Source organism: Lampetra planeri, chromosome 11, assembly GCF_965212315.1.
Source record: "Lampetra planeri chromosome 11, kcLamPlan1.2.h2, whole genome shotgun sequence".
NCBI lineage: Eukaryota > Metazoa > Chordata > Hyperoartia > Petromyzontiformes > Petromyzontidae > Lampetra > Lampetra planeri.
The window spans coordinates 14,856,180-14,874,822 of NC_136117.1; the positions used below are offsets into that span (position 1 = coordinate 14,856,180).

The following is an 18,643-nucleotide window of genomic DNA, read 5'->3' on the forward strand; positions in this document are numbered from 1 at the left end:
GGGAGTCTGAGAAGCGGATCGCTGCCCGCCTCACCTCACTCTGTGTGAGGCTGCGGTGAGCAGTGACGCCTCACCAGGCTGCGGTGAGCAGTGACGCCTCACCAGGCTGCGGTGAGTAGTGACGCCTCACCTCGCTCTGTGTGAGGCTGTGGTAAGCAGTGACGCCTCACCACGCTCTGGGTGAGGCTGTGGTGAGTAGTGCATGCCTCACCACGCTCTGCGTGTTGCTGCGGTGAGCAGTGACGGCTCACCACGCTGCGGTGAGCAGTGCATGCCTCACCACGCTGCGGTGAGCAGTGACGGCTCACCACGCTGCGGTGAGCAGTGCATGCCTCACCACGCTGCGGTGATCAGTGACGGCTCACCACGCTGCGGTGAGCAGTGACGGCTCACCACGCTGCGGTGAGCAGTGACGGCTCACCACGCTGCGGTGAGCAGTGCATGCCTCACCACGCTGCGGTGAGCAGTGCATGCCTCACCACGCTGCGGTGAGCAGTGCATGCCTCACCACGCTGCGGTGAGCAGTGCATGCCTCACCACGCTGCGGTGAGCAGTGACGGCTCACCACGCTGTGCACGGCTCACCTTGCTCTTCATGAACTTGGAGTGGCTCTTGTAGGCCTCCATCTGCTTGAGCTCCTCCTGCCGCTCCTCCATCGAGAGGGCCCCGCTAGAGCGCAGCGTCTGGATCTCATCCTCCAGGTCGCGCAGCGTCCTCTCCAGAGACGCGATCTTTGTGTCCTGCGAGTACAAGAACATACACAGATCCCCCGTATAGCCTCAACCGACTGTTGGGGCAAGTGCTGTTAGAGAGCACCTGTGAAATCCGCTATGGTGCAAAGCGGTGTGGGCAACGTCTCCCCAGTGATGATGTTTACACGTCGCACCAGGTACCCATTGGAGGCTGAGTCGACCTAGAGGAGGCCCATGACCGGTGTGAACATATGTTCCGAGATGCATGCGAAGGTGTGTGTGCAAGTGTGTGTGCAGGTGTATATAAAGGTGTGTGTCCAGGTGTCTGTACAGGTCCGTGTAAAGGTGTCTGTGTCGTCGTGTACAGCTGTGTGTGTGCACGCGTGTCCTTATGTGTACAGGTTTGTGCCCCTGTGTGTGTACAGGTTGTGTGTACAGGTGTGTGTACAGGTGTGTGTACAGGTGTGTACAGGTGTGTGTACAGGTGTGTGTACAGGTGTGTGTGTACGCGTGTCCTTGTGTGTGTGTACAGGTGGTGTGTCCTTGTGTGTGTACAGGTGTACAGGTGTGTGTGCACGTGTGTGTACAGGTGTGTGTGTACAGGTGCACTTGGCCTGGCACAAACGTCGTGGTCACGTCACCGCCACTTAGTGGCGAATGGCGGTTGTTGTTGTGTACAGGTGTGTTTGTACAGGTGTGTGTGTACAGGTGTGTGTGTGTAGGTGTGTGTGTGTGTAGGTGTGTGTGTGTAGGTGTGTACAGGTGTATGTACAGGTGTGTGTACAGGTGTGTGTGTACAGGTGTGGGTGAGTGCAGGTGCGGGCCGTGCCTTCATCTCGATCACGGTCTGCAGGGCCTTGGTCTTGGCCGTGTCGGAGCCGAGGTCGGCGCGCCGGTGGAGCTCCTGGGGGGGCACGCGGTAGAAGGTGACGCGGGGCGGAGCTCCGCTCGTCATTCTCACATCATCACGCTTCGAGGACGACGGTGATGATGACGACGACGATCATGATCATGACGATGATTAGACTGATGAGGAAGGGGAGGACCGCGACCGGAGAGCGTCTACACGAGCGAGCTTCTCCCCTCTCCACTGCCTCTCCCTCCCCCTCCACCTCTCGCTGCCCCTCGCCCCTCTTCCATTCACGCCGATCACCTGATCCCGCAAGGGAGACGCTGCCTCGGGGAGAGTTCATTCATAATGGATGCGGAGTGGGGGGGAGAGGATGAGTGTGCCAGTTCTAGAACCTTCTCTCTTAAGTTCTAGAGCATTAACTCTTTGGGTTCTAGACTCTCGCCCCTGGGTTCTAGACTGCCACTGCTGGGTTCTAGAACCGTCATGCTTGGTTTCTGCGACGGTCACTCCTGGATGTTAAAGCCCTCACGTAGAAAAAAAAGGTTCTAGAACGGTCGCATTTAGTTCTATAACATTCATTCTTTGAGTTCTAGGTCGTCACTCCTCGCTGCTGTAACTTACACCCTCAGGTTCTAGATCCGCATATTACAAACACAGCAGCAGCAGCAATCATCCTCCCCCCTACTGGCAGCAGACTCATGGCCGAGGCCACTCTTGCAATGAGACTCCCTACTCGGTGCGGGTCCGTGGGAGGGTCGTCTCTTACCATACTCGCCCACGCCGGCTGGTGAATGCGGGGAGCATAGTCGTGGTGGTGGCCATGCTCCACGTGGCTGTCTGTAACCCAGCACTGTGGAGGCAGCAGTGAGGGTTGGTGGATCACACACAGATTTTGTGAAACTCCCTTCCCCGTGGGCGTCGAGGAGGAGCCGCGCCCTCGCTCGCCGGAGATGGGGTTAGGGTTAGGGTTAGGGCAGTGCAGCAAAAAAACGTGGACTCCGTCTGTTGTGTGGGATCGAGTTGTCCCCCCTCGCACGTGCCGGTTTTCTCCGCATGCTCCTGTTTTACTCCCACGAGAAAATACGCGTTCATTGGCCGATAACACCCAGATATACATAGAGGACCGCAGAGCTGGGGAAATTGTTTGGCGCCGGCACCTCGCATGCGTGGCTGCTGCTGCTGCTGCCTCCCCGCTCCTCATCTGTGCTTCTTCCTCCTCGCATTCCTGAGTCCCCCTCCCCTCTCTCTCTCTCTAGGAGAGCGAGCGGGCACTGCGTGGCGCGTCACGAGTTCACATCGTTCATATTATTGTCATTCGTATCGTACGACGAAGGATACCGCTGCACTGCCTTACACTGACCACCGCAAGCCCGCAATACAGCACTGCAATGGGTAACACTTTCTGTGCTGCTATTTCCTTGCCACCAGTGGGGGTCGTTGGGGAATTTCACAAATGTCCGCGCGATCGACCAACCCTGGCCACCCGGGTGTCTAGCGTGACGCTTCACATTCGCAGGGCCCCTGAACAAAACCCCTGAAGTCCAGAGGGATCTCCGAGGTCCAACGAGCAATGGGCCATTGGTGTTCAACTCCTGGTGCGCTGCACTGTGGAGGAATTGGTGGAAATTCCACGTTCCATTGATGCGGGCGACTCTGTCGCCTGGATACGCCGCTGTTGGTGAGTCAACCTCCGAACCGGATTTAAATTCGCAACCTTCCGATGCCAGCTGTTGGGACTGCCTAGAGCATCGGCTCCTGCCCAAACCAGTGGCGTAGTCACGGCGTTATCAGCTCAGGGGGTGCGGTAGTTGGTCAGGTGGGGCCCCAATATTTAGATTTGTCTCGGACGGCTCGCACCTCGGCTGTTATATCTCGCAGCTCGTCTTGCCGAATCACGCAATGACTCACGTTGCTGTTCTTTTACACTGTTGTTGAGAACATATCTCACGGTCAGTTTGACACGTAGGCTGTCGCGACCAATATAATCCATAATAGAACTTGTTTGGGTTAAATCGCGTAAATAGAAATGTGCCATTAAACCCGCCACCTCCCGATATTGCCAATGAGTAAGGTTTGTCACGTAAACAGAACGTGCCGATTCGTTACTAGTACAGCACACCGGTGTGTTGGAGAGTAAACCCACAACATTTACAATTTAATAATTTATTGTGTCGGGTGGTGGCGGGTTTAACGACACATTTATATATACGCGATATCTCGTGGTGGTTGTCAAGGGGGGGGGGGCAACTCGTAGCTTTGGCCATGGGGGGCTACTGGCACAAACCCACGTCTAGCAGCCGCTAATGCTGAGCCCCTGACTCGCTGTTCGCTCCCTTGGTCCACGCGTTCCCCACTCCCACGTCTCCGCGCTGTCCCGTGGTCGAGACTAATCACGGAACGGCAGCGAGAAGGAGGGGGACGCGCCCGAGGCAGAGAGAGAGAGAGAGAGAGCGAGCGAGGACACCCTCGGCGGAGACGGAGCGATGGAATCGGCTCGCGTGCAGCGGCTCGACGGATGAGCTTACGAGACGAGTGGAGGGACACGAGGATTGGCTGGTAGCCCCCTTGATTTGCTGACTCACAGGGCTGGCTAGAGCAGGGGTCGGAAACCGACATAACGAGGAGGGAAATTTTTTTTTGTCCGAATTTGGTAAAAAAAAGTCAGAGCCGCAATGCACCGCGTGGGGAATTCGCGACGGCTGCGGTCCTCACTAAAGAACGGTCACGAAGCGGCTCCTTGAAGAGCCGCACGCGGCTCCCGAGCCGCAGGTTGCCGACCCCTGGGATCGAGGATTGTCTGCGAGCCCCCTGGAGTTGCCGACCAACAGCACTGGCTGGAGGATCACGGCACTGGCGGTGGCACTGGCGAGCTGACTGCTCGCGCACTGGCTGCCTGGCTGGAGGGGAGACCTGTGGCCGGGTGGGAGGGGAGGGAGGGGGAGGGAGGGGGCTTGTAATGCCGCAGTAAATGGCATTAAGCTGAAGAGACGGCCTAGGTCTGGCTTTAATTAATCAGCTCGGGCGAAGTTAAACTCTGAGCGGCTTCTAACGCAACGTGACGGCCAGATGGAGGCCGCGGGGCGGGTGGGGAGGGGCCAGTGGGCGAGGGGGTTGGGGGGCAATCTGTAGGTGGGGTGGTGAAGGTGGGGGCCGAGCGCAGGCAGTGGTGGACGATTTGTGTGCGTGTGTAGAGCGGTCCTGGGCCTCCCCTAGGTCGACTCAGCCTCAAATGAGTACCTGGTGGGGTGTGTAAACATCACCACCAAGGAGACAAAGGCGGCCGGGCGTGATGCTAGCCACCCACCCCCTCGTGCGCCGTTCCGGGCTTCATAGGTCCACTCTAACAGCACTTGCCCCAGCAGTATGTAACAGGCTATACGTGGGAACTTTGTCTTTGTTGCTGTGTATGTGTGCAACGTGAGAGAGGTATAGTGTGTGGTTAGGTGAGTATGTGAGCGTGTGTGTAGGTGTGTGTCAAATTATGTGTGTGTGTGTGTGAGAGATTGTGTTTGGGACTATGTAAAAGTATCCGTGAGAAAGAGTATGGGCATGTGTGCGTAATGAGTGAGAGCGTGCGAGTATGTGTGTATGTGTAAAGGTGTGTGTCTGTCAATGTTGTGCCTAGGAATGGGTGTTTGATTGTGTATGTGCAAGAGTGGGGAGTGGTGGCGCAGTGGTTAGCGCACTGTGTTACGAACTTAGCGTCCCGAGTTCGATTCACGCTCACGGCCAACAACAGTGATGATTATTTGAACCGGTCCTGGACCTCCCCTTGGTCGACTCAGCCTCAAACGAGTACCTGGTGCGTTGTTTAAACAGCGTCATTAGGGAGACAAAGGCGGCCGGGCGTGGCGCAGGCCACCCACCCCCTCGTGTACCGCCCTGACCTTCATAGGTGCTCGCTCTAACAGCACTTGCTCCAACAGCCTGTAAAGTCTATCGAGAGGATCTGTGTGTGTGTGTGTTTATGTACGAGTGAGTGTGTGCGAGTGCTGATCTGGCCACGGAATTGCCAGTGTCATGACCCGCTTTGGCATTAAAATAACCTAATGAGATGACCCTGTCCCGAGTGGCCACTTTAGCCAACACGTGCAACAGGAGATCATGGAAGGCATCTGACTCCTCATCCTGCCTGCGTCCCTCCACGGACACTCACCTTCTGTGGGGGCATAGGCCAGCACCACTACAATTCCTCACCTCCTGTTGATGGGGAGGTGAGCCCACAGCACTCTGGGCTTCCCACACCTCACTGCCACCCACCCAAGCTTCTTCCTTCACTTATTCAGATTGGCCACCCCCTGTTGTTTGATGCTATCCTGTCCCGAGTGGGGACTGTCCTATCCCTCGTGGTGACTGGAAGTAAAATCGCCGAGGTCCAGGCGGCAATAGTCCACCGCCTGCCAATGGAATGGCAGCCTCTCTTCCCCATGCTTGCCGCTTGCTTGTGGAGGCTCCCTGAGTAGGGATTCTGGTCACCTGGATCTGCCAAGGGGTGTTTGGCCATGAGACACCACGAACACCTGCACAGACCCCATATCCTCTGTCCATCAGCAAAGGTGCAGGGAATTTCAGCGAGACCTACATTGACTTGGCCAAGGCATATGATACTATCGATTGGCCAGGGCTTTGGGTTATTCTTTGTGATATCGGAGTCCCTGACCCTCTGCTCACAATCATTAAGGGCTGGCAAGTCCGGGTAAAGCTGCGTGGCTTAGAGTCAGAGCCATTGCCTGTTCACTTTTGGGTGCGACAGGGATGTCCTCTGACGCCATACACTTTCACATATTTTAGACCACATAGTACAGATACAATGAGAGGCTGATCGATGTCCAGGTACGGTCAAGGGATGGGCTCCTTATTGTTCAACCAGGTTAAAAATACCAATGTCCTGGTAATGAATTGCTGCTCACTCTGAGGAGTTGGAAACTCTGCTGAAAGACCTGGAGTTCGAGCCACGAAGACTAAACACCTGCCTGGGTACTCTGTGTCCTCGAACTCTCCGCCCCCTCAACTCCCCGTGATTAATGAGGCTTTGCAGAAAGGTGGGAGTTCTCATACTTGGGCGGTGTGCTCATGACCGGCTCCAGTTTGGCAGTGGAAGTCTCATCTTGAATCGGACGGGCAGCATTATCTTATTATCAGTTACATAACGCCATGTGGAATGTGTCTCGCCCATCGCTCCACACGAAGCTCCGTGCCATCTTGGCCACAGTCCTGCCCTTTCTTCTCTGTGCGCCTGCGAGTAACTGGATCGTGTGCGGAGCTCACAGATCCGTGAGAGATCTGGACACAATCCCCATCAGCAGTGAGCTCCCCTGGCAGTCGAGACTGCGTTGGCTGTGTCGTATAGACCGGATGCCCAGCCACCGCAAGCCCAAGCAGCTTCCGTTTAGAAGGGGTGAGCTAAACGGGCACGGCACGGGCTGGAGAAGAGGTGGTGCTGATGATGTACATGAGGATGTGGAGCTGAGTGGACCTTCCGATGACCGGTAGGAGCGGTGTCAAGATCGATCTCTGCGGAGGAGGCTCGGGGAGGACGCTTCTACTGGGCAGTTGGGAGGCAGTCGCCCTCCAATAAACATCCCGGGGCGGAGGAGCGACGCATACAACAACGAGCAAAGCAGCGGGTGGCTAAAAGTCGGCAATGTGAAACAGTGGGAAGCACAGCTGATGCACCTGCCGTTCATCTCAGCCAGTCAACCCACGGCTCCTGGGTCTGCCCCGTGACCTCATCGTGTTCGTAGCGAGCCTTGCACACTTCATGTGACGAGATCAAAGTGCACCTAGCCTGGCACAAGGGCTGTGGTGAAGTCGCCGCCACTTAGTGGCAAATTGCAGTTGTTGATGTCTATGATGTGTTACGTAATCGTGTGTGTGTACCAGCGTGCGTGTCGACTCAGCCTCAAATGAGTACCTGGTGCGGTGTGTAAACATCGCCACTGGGGAGACAAAGGCGGACCGGGCGTGGTGCTGGCCACCCACCCCTCGTGTACCGTGCCGGCCTTTATAGGTGCTCGCTAACAACACTTGCCCCTACAGTCTGTTAGGCTACACGGGGGATCTTTGTGTGCGTACCAGTGTGTGTGTGTACCAGTGTGTGTGTACCAGTGTGTGTGTGTACCAGACTACCAGTGTGTGTGTGTACCAGTGTGTGTGTATACGTGTGTGTGTACCAGTGTGTGTGTACCAGTGTGTGTGAGTATCCCAGTGTGTGTGTGTACGTGTGTGTGTACCAGTGTGTGTGTACCAGTGTGTGTGTGTGTGCATGTGTGTGTGTACTAGTGTGTGTGTACCAGTGTGTGTGTACCAGTGTGTGTGTGTGTGTACCAGTGTGTGTGTGTGTGTGTGCCAGTGTGTGTGTACCAGTGTGTGTGTGTGTACCAGTGTGTGTGTGTGTGTACCAGTGTGTGTGTGTACCAGTGTGTGTGTGTACCAGTGTGTGTGAGGGGTCGTCACATTCGTCTCCTAGCAACACAAGGGTGGGTACCCCCAACCCTCCTGCACCCCCCTGACCCCTCACCCCCAGCCGCTCAGCTCGTGCCCCTCAGCACCAGGCGCGCAGCGACACGAGGACTCGCGCACGGGAGGGAGACCTCCACTCCCCGTCGCAACTCAACTCCCTTCCTGCATTATTGATGTGAGAGAGGGGGTTAGGAGTGGGGGTGTGAGGGGGTGGAGGTTGTGGGGTGTGAGGGGGTTGGGGTGCTTTAGGGGGTAGGTGTGGTGGGTAGGGGAGGGGGCGTGAGGGGCTTAAGCTGGCAATACAAGGGGGGTATCGGAGTGTAGACGAATACCCGGAGACTACCCCCATGCATGCGTGGGGACATCACTGTAACATCCCCAGAAGTCATGTAGACCCCCATACTGTGCCACTGTCTGTTGTGCCCGTCTCTCTCTCTCTCTCTGAGCCCAGGAGGGTTTAGCAGTTTCACCGATCTCTGCGTGATCCACCAACCCCCGCCTCCAGGACGCCGGCTCGCACGCGAGCATCGCCACCGCCGCCACGGTGAGCGGAGTGACGTCGCGCGGGGGGGGGGATCCCCTTCCCTACCCCCCTCACTCACCCCTGGTGCGACATCTTGCAGTGGGGTCCCCGTTACAAAGGGACCCCCCCCCCCCCCCCGTGTAGGAAATCCTCCCCCGTCACATTCTCTGATTCTCCGATTAGAGAACGCGGTGCGTGGAGAGGGGGGGAGGGGGGGGCTCTAATGCGGGGGGGGGGGGCTGCGATGGGCGTCAAGAGAGGGGGCTCACAAGAAAGCGGTGAGAGGGAGCGGAGGCGCAGCGGTTAGCGCTACGCTGCGCTACGAACCCGGCGAACCGAGATAGATTCCTGCTCACGGCCCATACCAGTTGACGGCCATCTGAACCGATCTTGGGCCTCCCCTAGGTCGACTTAGCCTCAAATGAGCACCTGGTACCGTGTGTATAAACATTGTCACTGGGGAGACAAAGGCGGAACGGCGTGGTGCTGACGACCTACCCCCTCGTGTGTCGTGTCGGCCTATAGGGAGGATCTTTGTGCGTTGTATTTGGACACCCCGCCACCTGCCCCCACCCCCCCCGACCCCCCCCCCCCCCCAAAGGGCCCCCTGTATCCCATCTTAATCATGAACCGCCTCAATGAATCCCCGTGATGAGCCAGAAATCAGCCGCATGGCGCGCACCACGTGGGGCGATGGCGCCCCCTCGTGGTGCGATTTGGCCCCGCGCTGCTGGGGAGAGATCTCCTGGTGGTGGAGGTGGTGATGGCAGGCGAGGATGATCATCGCACACCCTACATCGTCTACACCACAATCACCCTCCCCATCACCCTCCCCATCACCCTCTCCCTCACCATCACCCTCTCCCTCACCCTCCCCATCACCCTCTCCCTCACCCTCCCCATCACCCTTCCCATCAACCTATCCATCATTCCTTCCACCGAGGTTGGGGTCGGGGGTCGTGGTGATGGTGGGTGACCCATGGCCCCCCCTCCGCCCAAGCCCCACCTCTCGGCACTGCTGGTTCTCCCTCTCCCGCTGCTCCAGCATCAGCTGGAGGCGCGAGATCTGCGCGTCCGCGTCCGCCAGCTGGTGCCGCGCCCGTTCCTCCCCCTCGGTGGTGCCGCCGTCCCCCTCGTCGCAGAGGGGGTCTACGCCGACCCCCGAGGACCCCCCTCCGGAGCGACCCCCCTCCTGGATCATGTCGAGCAGCTTGCGGATGGACTCGTCGCGCGATCCCAGCGTCTGCTTCTGCGTCTCGATTCGCAGCTCCATCTCCTCCAGGGTCTGTCGCAGCAAGTAGAGCTCCTTGGCCTGCCGCTCGTGCTCGGCCCGCAGCCTCTGCACGCTCTCCTCCGAGGGCAGGTCCCCCGCGCTGGGGCAGGCAGTCACGGGCGGCAGTGGCAGTCACATGCAGGTGCAGGGAGTCACGGGAGGGTGGGGGAGGGCAGTCGTGGCAGGAGGGGAGAAGACGGCGGTGGCGGTCACGGGGGAATTGGTCACGTGGGGAAATCACGGAGGTGGTGGCGGTCACGGGGGAATAGGTCACGTGGGGAAATCACGGAGGTGGTGGCGGTCACGGGGGAGTTGGTCACGTGGGGAAATCACGGAGGTGGTGGCGGTCACGGGAGAGTGGGTCACGTGGGGAAATCACGGAGGTGGTGGCGGTCACGGGGGAGTTGGTCACGTGGGGAAATCACGGAGGTGGTGGCGGTCACGGGGGAATAGGTCACGTGGGGAAATCACGGAGGTGGTGGCGGTCACGGGAGAGTGGGTCACCTGGGGAAATCACGGAGGTGGTGGCGGTCACGGGGGAGTTGGTCACGTGGGGAAATCACGGAGGTGGTGGCGGTCACGGGGGACAGGCTGGCGATCACGTTGGGGAGGCGGGGGCAGGGGGAGACGTCACGGCGAGTGCTGGTGGGGTGGCATTGGTGGGGAGCCGTTAGGTGCATCGGTGTGTCCAGGTGCAGTCCGCTTGCGTGCGTGTGGATTCAGGTGCGACCACGCGTGGCCAGGTACTCTCAAGAGCTCACAGGTGTGTCTGGCGTGTTCACAGGTGTCCACGCGTGGCATGGGTACGCGTGGTCAGATGCTTCCCAGGTGCCTTCACGTCCCGCAGGGGACGTGAAGGCCATGCGTACACAAATAAAAAGATCCCCCGTATAGCCTCGCTAGACTGTTGGGGCAAGTGCTGTGAGCGAGCACCTGTGCGTATGCACACACGGCTCGCGTCTCACGCGTTGCGACTGTGTGCCGAGGCGAGGTGGGGGGCGGGGGGTGGGGGGCGGGGGGGCCAGGTGAGTCTCACCTGCCGCCGGGGCCCGAGCAGCGCGCGCGCCCGTCCGCGGAGAAGAGCGGCGTGAGGTCGCGCGAGGAGCGGAGCTCCTCCTGCAAGGCGTGCACGGTCATCTGCATGGTCTGCGCGCACACACACAGGGCATCGACATCGTCAGCAGCAGCTTCGGTAAGCATCATCAGCAGCATCGTAATCAGCAGAGGCATCGACAGCGGCAGCATCATCAGCAACAGCATCGACATCATCAGGATGATCGTCATCAGCGTCAACGTCTATTTCACTGTTATTACCGTCATCATCGTCATCATTGTCAGCATCATCACCAGCAGCAGCATCATCGTCGTTAAGGCTGAGTCGACCTCCTCACGCACGCGATTCGCTCCGCGTGTCGCGATCTCTAGAGTCGATTAATTATTCGTTGATTAACCGATGGACGATGATGACGATGATGACGATGATGATGCACCGTGCTGGATATGGTGCAGTACGCCGCATTGGGCAGCAGATGGCAGTGTTGCGCTGTGCTCAAGTGTTGCTACCTCTGCCCTCTCTCAGGATTACGAAGGAAGGAGGTCCATTGCCCGAAACGTCGTCTATTCTATACATTTCCTTTGAAGGTTGCAATGTCGTTGACACGGAATGTGTTGAGTTTGTAAAAAAAAAAAGTTGTTTGTGCTTTTGCACCACAGTCAAGCAGCGGGAGAATCTTCCGAATGACCACGTGCGTTCGGCATTGCAGTGACCGATTTCTCCGGAATTTAAGACGCACCCCAAACATGAACCCGGCGTCAATAAAGTCACACAAAGTTGGTCACACGCAGCACGCACATCTACCGGATTATAAGACGCATGCCCAAACGTTTGCTCTCACATACGTGTGTGGGGGAGGGGTGCGTCTTATAATCCGGAGAATATGATCAACAATGTTTACCCAGCTTAAATAGACACTCCAAGCCTGGGGCGTGTCATTTAGACGCTGTTTTCTCGACAGACCTGTTTCGTGAGAATTATTTTATTATGTTTTATTTTTATTATTTTATTACTTCCCTTCTACGTGACTTTACCGAAAGAACCAAGAAGATGAATCCCTGCAATCACGAAAGGTTTAAATCGAAATATGTAAAGCATCACACGCGCTCATGGTATGGTTTGGGGGAGTCGGCCAAAGCACCCACTGGAATGACCATCCAGTGCAGGGGCGAAAGCTGGCAATTGCACGGCTGCGCCTTTATCTAATGTACACGTGTATTGCATACACAATGCTCCCAGCATTAATTATGGGGGTCAGAGTAGGGCGTTGGGTTTATGTGTTTGCGTGTGTGAGGTGAAGATGTAGGCTTGTTCTATGTCTCCCGTAGGTCGACTCAGCCTTAAATTAGAACCTTCAGAATATGTGTGAACATCTCAGTGAGGAGACAAAGGCGGCCGGGCCACCCCGTCGTGCGCTAATTCGTCCTTAACAATTCTAGACAGCAGCGACAATAACAACAACAACAATAATAACAACGATTTACAGACCCCGCAATTAGCGGCTCGCGGTTAATTGACCCTACTTCACCACCAGCCGCACCACGCCCATGGGAGTCTCTGTGCGACTCGTCAGAAGGAAGTCATCTCGAGACGCGGTGACGTCGGTGTCACTGGACGGGGGTCCGCGGGTGGGGATGGAGGGGGGGTAGTTGGGGTGGTGGGGGGCGATGGGGGGAGGGAGAGTTCAGGGTGAGCGAGGTGAAGGGGGTTTCAGGGGTTGGGGATACGGGGATGTTTCAGGGCAGGAGATGTTGGTGGCATTCCGAGGATGGGGGGGGGGTCAGAGGATGGGGGGGGGGTCAGAGGATGGGGGGGGGGTCAGAGGATGGGGGAGGGGGTCAGAGGATGGGGGAGGGGGTCAGAGGATGGGGGGGGGGGGTCAGAGGATGGGGGGGTCAGAGGATGGGGGAGGGGGTCAGAGGATGGGGGAGGGGGTCAGAGGATGGGAGATGGCGTCACAGGATGGATGATGAGGTGGGAGGTGTTAAGGGCGGGGGGGGTGTTGAGAGTGGAGGTGGGGGGGGGGCGCCGAGGGGATGCTCGCGCTATAATTGGGTCGGGAGAGCGCGCCCAGCGAGCTCTATAAATAGAGGCGAGGGGAGGGGTGCAGAAGAGGGGGGCGGGGGTGGGGGCACGTGCCAGGGATGTGCAGGACCCCAGGAGGGTCTCTGCAGCCTTTGCGCCTGCGCGTGTCTCGGTGCGTCTCTCTGTACGCGTGTTTACATGTGTGTGTGTATGTCTTCGTGTGTCTGTAGATGGGACGTTTAAACATCAGCACTGGGGAGACAAAGGCGGTCGAGCGTAGTGCTGCTGGCCACACCGCTTCCTCGTGTGTGCATGCGCGCGTGCTGGCCACCCATCCCTTTGTGTGCGGTGCTGGCCTGCCTCGGTGCTTGCTAACAGCGCTTGCCACAACAGTCTCAGGCTACACGGGGGATCTCTGTTGCGTGCGTGTGCGCGTGCTGCTGTCATTTATTCGCGAGCGGGGAATCGAACTCGGATCGCCGGGTTCGTAGCGCAGCGCGCCAACTGCTGCGCCACCGCTCGGCCTTCACGGGTGCTACTCGCTTGCAGCGCTCGCCCCAACGATCTGTGCGGGCTACCCCTGGGGGGGGGTCTCTGCCTCTGATCCACACTCTCCGTGCTCACCTGGTGCTCGTCCTGAGCCACCCGGAGCTGCTCGCGGAGCATCGCGATGCGAGCCGCCTCCTCCTTGCGCAGAGCCCTCTCCCGCTTGAGCTCGGGGCTCCAGAACGTCTTGATGGAGTTCATGGAGGAGCCCAGCTTGTTGTCCTTGGCGTCCAGCTCTCGTCTCAGAGCCTCGTTCTCGCACAGCAGCTCCTTCAGCTGGCCCTGCGCGCCCGGCCGGACCACGTGCTGCTGCTGCTGCTGGTGGTGGTGGTGGTGCACGGACAGTCCCAGGCCTCCGGGTCCCGCCAGCTCCCCCAGGGCTGCGTGCAGAGCTTCCACCTGCACACGGAGGTCGCGTTGTTATAAACACGCTTTGCTGGCTGGAGGGAGGGAGGGACTGACTGTCACGTGCAAGGGACGTGGGGGCTGCTGGTGATTATTATTATCATTAGCCTGGCCTGGAGCGGTGTAGGTGAGGGTTGGTGGATCACCGCAGATATGTTGTGAAAGCCCCTTCCAGCGGGAGTCGGGGAGGTGCCGTACCCTGGCTCGCCAGGAGACGGCAGTGCAGCAATTGAACTAATCGTCATCTGTTTATATCTGTACGGGGATTGAGTGTCTTCTCCGAGTGCTCCGGTTTCCTGCCACTTGTTTCATAAAAACTCAACAATATTTGGATGAGCGGGCAATAGGCCCACTCGCCCACACCTCTCCCACCCACACACACCCAGCCCACTCACTCACCCAGCCCACTCACTCACCCGCACCTGTCCGACCCACACACACCCAGCCCACTCACTCACCCAGCCCACTCACTCACCCAGCTCACTCACCCGCACCTGTCCCACCCACACACACCCAGCCCACTCACTCACTCACCCAGCCCACTCACTCACCCAGCCCACTCACCCACACCCAGCCCACTCATCCACACCCAGCCCACTCACCCGCACCTGTCCCACCCACACACACCCAGCCCACTCATCCACACCCAGCCCACTCACTCACCCGCACATGTCCCACCCACACACACCCAGCCCACTCACCCCCACCTGTACCACCCACTCACTCACCCAGCCCACTCACTCACCCAGCCCACTCACCCGCACCTATCCCACCCACACACACCCAGCCCACTCACTCACCCAGCCCACTCACTCACCCAGCCCACTCGCCCGCACCTGTCCCACCCACACACACCCAGCCCACTCACTCACCCAGCCCACTCACTCACCCAGCCCACTCACCCGCACCTGTCCCACCCACACACACCCAGCCCACTCACCCGCACCTCTCCCACCCACACACACCCAGCCCACTCACTCACCCAGCCCACTCACCCACACCTCTCCCAACCACACACACCCAGCCCACTCACCCACACCTCTCCCAACCACACACCCCAGCCCACTCACCCACACCCAGCCCACCCACACCCAGCCCACTCACTCGAACCTGTCCCACACACACACCCAGCCCACTCGCCCACGCCCAGCCCACCCACACACACCCAGCCCACTCGCCCACACCCAGCCCACTCGCCCGCACCTGTCCCAGCACACACCCAGCCCACTCACCCGAACTCCACCCGCTCGCCCGAACCTGTCTCAACCACACACACCCAGCCCACTCACCCACACCTCTCACAACCACACACACACACCCAGCCCACCCACACACACCCAGCCCACTCACTCGAACCTGTCCCACCCACACACACCCAGCCCACTCACCCACACCTCTCCCAACCACACACACACACCCAGCCCACTCACCCACACCCAGCCCACCCACACACACCCAGCCCACTCACTCGAACCTGTCCCACCCACACACACCCAGCCCACTCACCCACACCTCTCCCAACCACACACACACACCCAGCCCACTCACCCACACCCAGCCCACCCACACACACCCAGCCCACTCACTCGAACCTATCCCACCCACACACACCCAGCCCACTCACCCACACCTCTCCCAACCACACACACACACCCAGCCCACTCACCCACACCCAGGCCACCCACACACACCCAGCCCACTCACACGCACCTGTCCCACCCACACACACCCAGCCCACTCACCCGCACCTGTCCCACCCACACACACCCAGCCCACTCACCCACACCTCTCCCAACCACACACACACACCCAGCCCACTCACCCACACCCAGCCCACCCACACACACCCAGCCCACTCACTCGAACCTGTCCCACCCACACACACCCAGCCCACTCACCCACACCTCTCCCAACCACACACACACACCCAGCCCACTCACCCACACCCAGCCCACCCACACACACCCAGCCCACTCACTCGAACCTATCCCACCCACACACACCCAGCCCACTCACCCACACCTCTCCCAACCACACACACACACCCAGCCCACTCACCCACACCCAGGCCACCCACACACACCCAGCCCACTCACACGCACCTGTCCCACCCACACACACCCAGCCCACTCACCCACACCTCTCCCAACCACACACACACACCCAGCCCACTCACCCACACCCAGCCCACCCACACACACCCAGCCCACTCACACGCACCTGTCCCACCCACACACACCCAGCCCACTCACCCACACCTCTCCCAACCACACACACACACCCAGCCCACTCACCCACACCCAGCCCACCCACACACACCCAGCCCACTCACACGCACCTGTCCCACCCACACACATCCAGCCCACTCACCCGCACCTCTCCCAACCACACACACACACCCAGCCCACTCACCCACACCCAGGCCACCCACACACACCCAGCCCACTCACACGCACCTGTCCCACCCACACACACCCAGCCCACTCACCCACACCTCTCCCAACCACACACACACACCCAGCCCACTCACCCACACCCAGCCCACCCACACACACCCAGCCCACTCACACGCACCTGTCCCACCCACACACACCCAGCCCACTCACCCACACCTGTCCCACCCACACACACCTGGCTCGCATCTGGCCCACCTGCCCGCTGGCCGCCGCAATGTTGGGGCTGCTGCCCATGGTGGTGACGCGGCCGCCGTACGAGAGGCGCGCCTGGAGCGCTCCGGGCCCTCGGCCCAGCGTCACCACGCTCTTGACGGGCAGCGGCGACGCGTGCAGGCCCGTCATGTCGTGCTCGCCCAGGTACATGGGCCCCGAGGTGGCGTAGGCCGCGTTGAGCGACTGGATGTTCTCCATGGAGAGGGTGCGGCCCGAGCCCGCCCCGTCGCCAGCGCTACCCGCGCGGCGGTGCCCGAGGCGGGGAGACCGCGGCAGCCGCGGGGAGCGCGCCGGGCTCTGCCCCAGAGAACGCCCGCTGCCGAACATGGCTACGCCGGGTCCCGCGGAGGGTCCCGTCGAGGGTCTCGCCTGGAGGGTCCCGTTGAGGGTCTCGCCTGAAGAACCCCGTCGAGGGTCCCGTGGAGATTCCTCCCCAATTCCTTTTGCTGCTGCTGCTGCTGCTCTCAGCTGCCTCTGCTTTGCCGATCCTTACCCCGTCCTGCTGCTGCAAACCTCGCTCCTCCTACGGTTGCTGCGCTTCCTCCATCTGCCGCTGATCTCCTCCTGCTCCTCCTGATGCTCCTGCTGCCCCTGCTGCTGCTCCTCCTGCTCCTCCTGCTGCTCCTACTACGGCCCCTGCTCCTCCTGCTGCTCCTACTACGGCCCCTGCTCCTCCTGCTGCTCCTGCTGCTGCTGCCCCTGCTCCTCCTGCTGCTCCTACTACGGCCCCTGCTCCTCCTGCTGCTCCTGCTGCTGCTCCTCCTGCTCCCCCTGCTGCTCCTACTACGGCCCCTGCTCCTCCTGCCGTTACTGCTGCAGCCGCTCTTCCCGGCGCTCCTCCTCGTGTTGCTGCACTTCTACTCTTCCCGCTGTTGCAACTCCTGTCTCTGCTCTTCCTCTGTATGTTCTTCTTGCTGCTACTGCTGCTGCTGCCCTCCCTATATTGGCCCTGCTTGTTTCTCTTACTTCTGCAGCTGTTGCTGTACCTGATGTTACTGATCCCTTCCTGCTGCTGCTTCCCCTCCTGTTGCTCCAACTGCTGCTTCTCTCGCTGCTCTTTCGAGCTCCTCTTCTACCTCTGCTCCTGATTACCCTGCTGCTGCTGCTGCTGCGGCGGCGGCGCCGTCTCTTCCTCCTCCTGCGAATGCTCCCCCTGCTCCTCCTGCTGCTCCTGCTGCTCCTGCTCCCCCTGCTGCCACTCCGCCCCGTCTCCCGCTGCGTCTCCTGCTACTGAAGCCGGAGCCTCGCACCCGCACGCCTCACGGGCGGGGGGAGCGCCGGGGGTGGCGCGCCGGGAGGTCGCGGCGCGGGGTCGCGGTCATCCCTGCTCAGCCACGCACACACACGCACGCACACACAGGCACGCACACACAGGCACGCACACACACGCACACACACGCACGCACACACAGGCACGCACACACAGGCACGCACACACACGCACACACACGCACGCACACACAGGCACGCACACACAGGCACGCACACACACGCACGCACACACAGGCACGCACACGCACGCACACACACACAGGCACGCACACACAGGCACGCACACACAGGCACGCACACACAGGCACACACACACAGGCACGCACACGCACGCACACACACGCAGGCACGCACACACACGCACACACACGCACGCACACACAGGCACGCACACACAGGCACGCACACGCACGCACACACACGCACGCACACACAGGCACGCACACACAGGCACGCACACGCACGCACACACACGCACGCACACACAGGCACGCACACACACACGCACACACACGCACGCACACACAGGCACGCACACACACGCACGCACACACAGGCACGCACACACAGACACGCACACACAGGCACACACACACAGGCACGCACACGCACGCACACACACGCAGGCACGCACGCACAGGCACGCACGCACAGGCACGCACACACAGGCGCGCACACACAGACACGCACACACAGACACGCACACACACGACTTAATAGATCGTTGGAGAAAGTGCTGTTAGCGAGCACCTATGAAAGCCAGCACGGTACACGAGGGGGTGGGTGGCGAGCACCACGCCTGGGTCATCGTTGTCTCCCGAGTGGCGATGTTTATACATCGCACCAGGTATTTATTTTGAGGCTGAGTC

At 59.9% G+C, this 18,643-nt stretch overlaps 1 protein-coding gene across 1 annotated transcript in view; it reads right to left on the reverse strand.

Annotated features, from left to right (window-relative positions):
- LOC144721379 (ELKS/Rab6-interacting/CAST family member 1-like) overlaps positions 1-17,088 on the reverse strand; it is a 55,969-nt gene extending 38,881 nt beyond the window's left edge. Inside the window, exons 1-7 of the mRNA XM_078598945.1 lie at positions 16,485-17,088; positions 13,507-13,827; positions 10,840-10,949; positions 9,537-9,903; positions 2,312-2,395; positions 1,522-1,596; positions 585-740 (exon numbers count right to left, since the gene is read on the reverse strand). Of these exons, the coding sequence (XP_078455071.1) occupies positions 585-740; positions 1,522-1,596; positions 2,312-2,395; positions 9,537-9,903; positions 10,840-10,949; positions 13,507-13,827; positions 16,485-16,829 (1,458 nt within the window). The 5' untranslated portion in view covers positions 16,830-17,088. The remainder of the gene's footprint in view (positions 1-584; positions 741-1,521; positions 1,597-2,311; positions 2,396-9,536; positions 9,904-10,839; positions 10,950-13,506; positions 13,828-16,484) is intronic.
- Between the last annotated feature and the right edge of the window lie 1,555 nt (positions 17,089-18,643).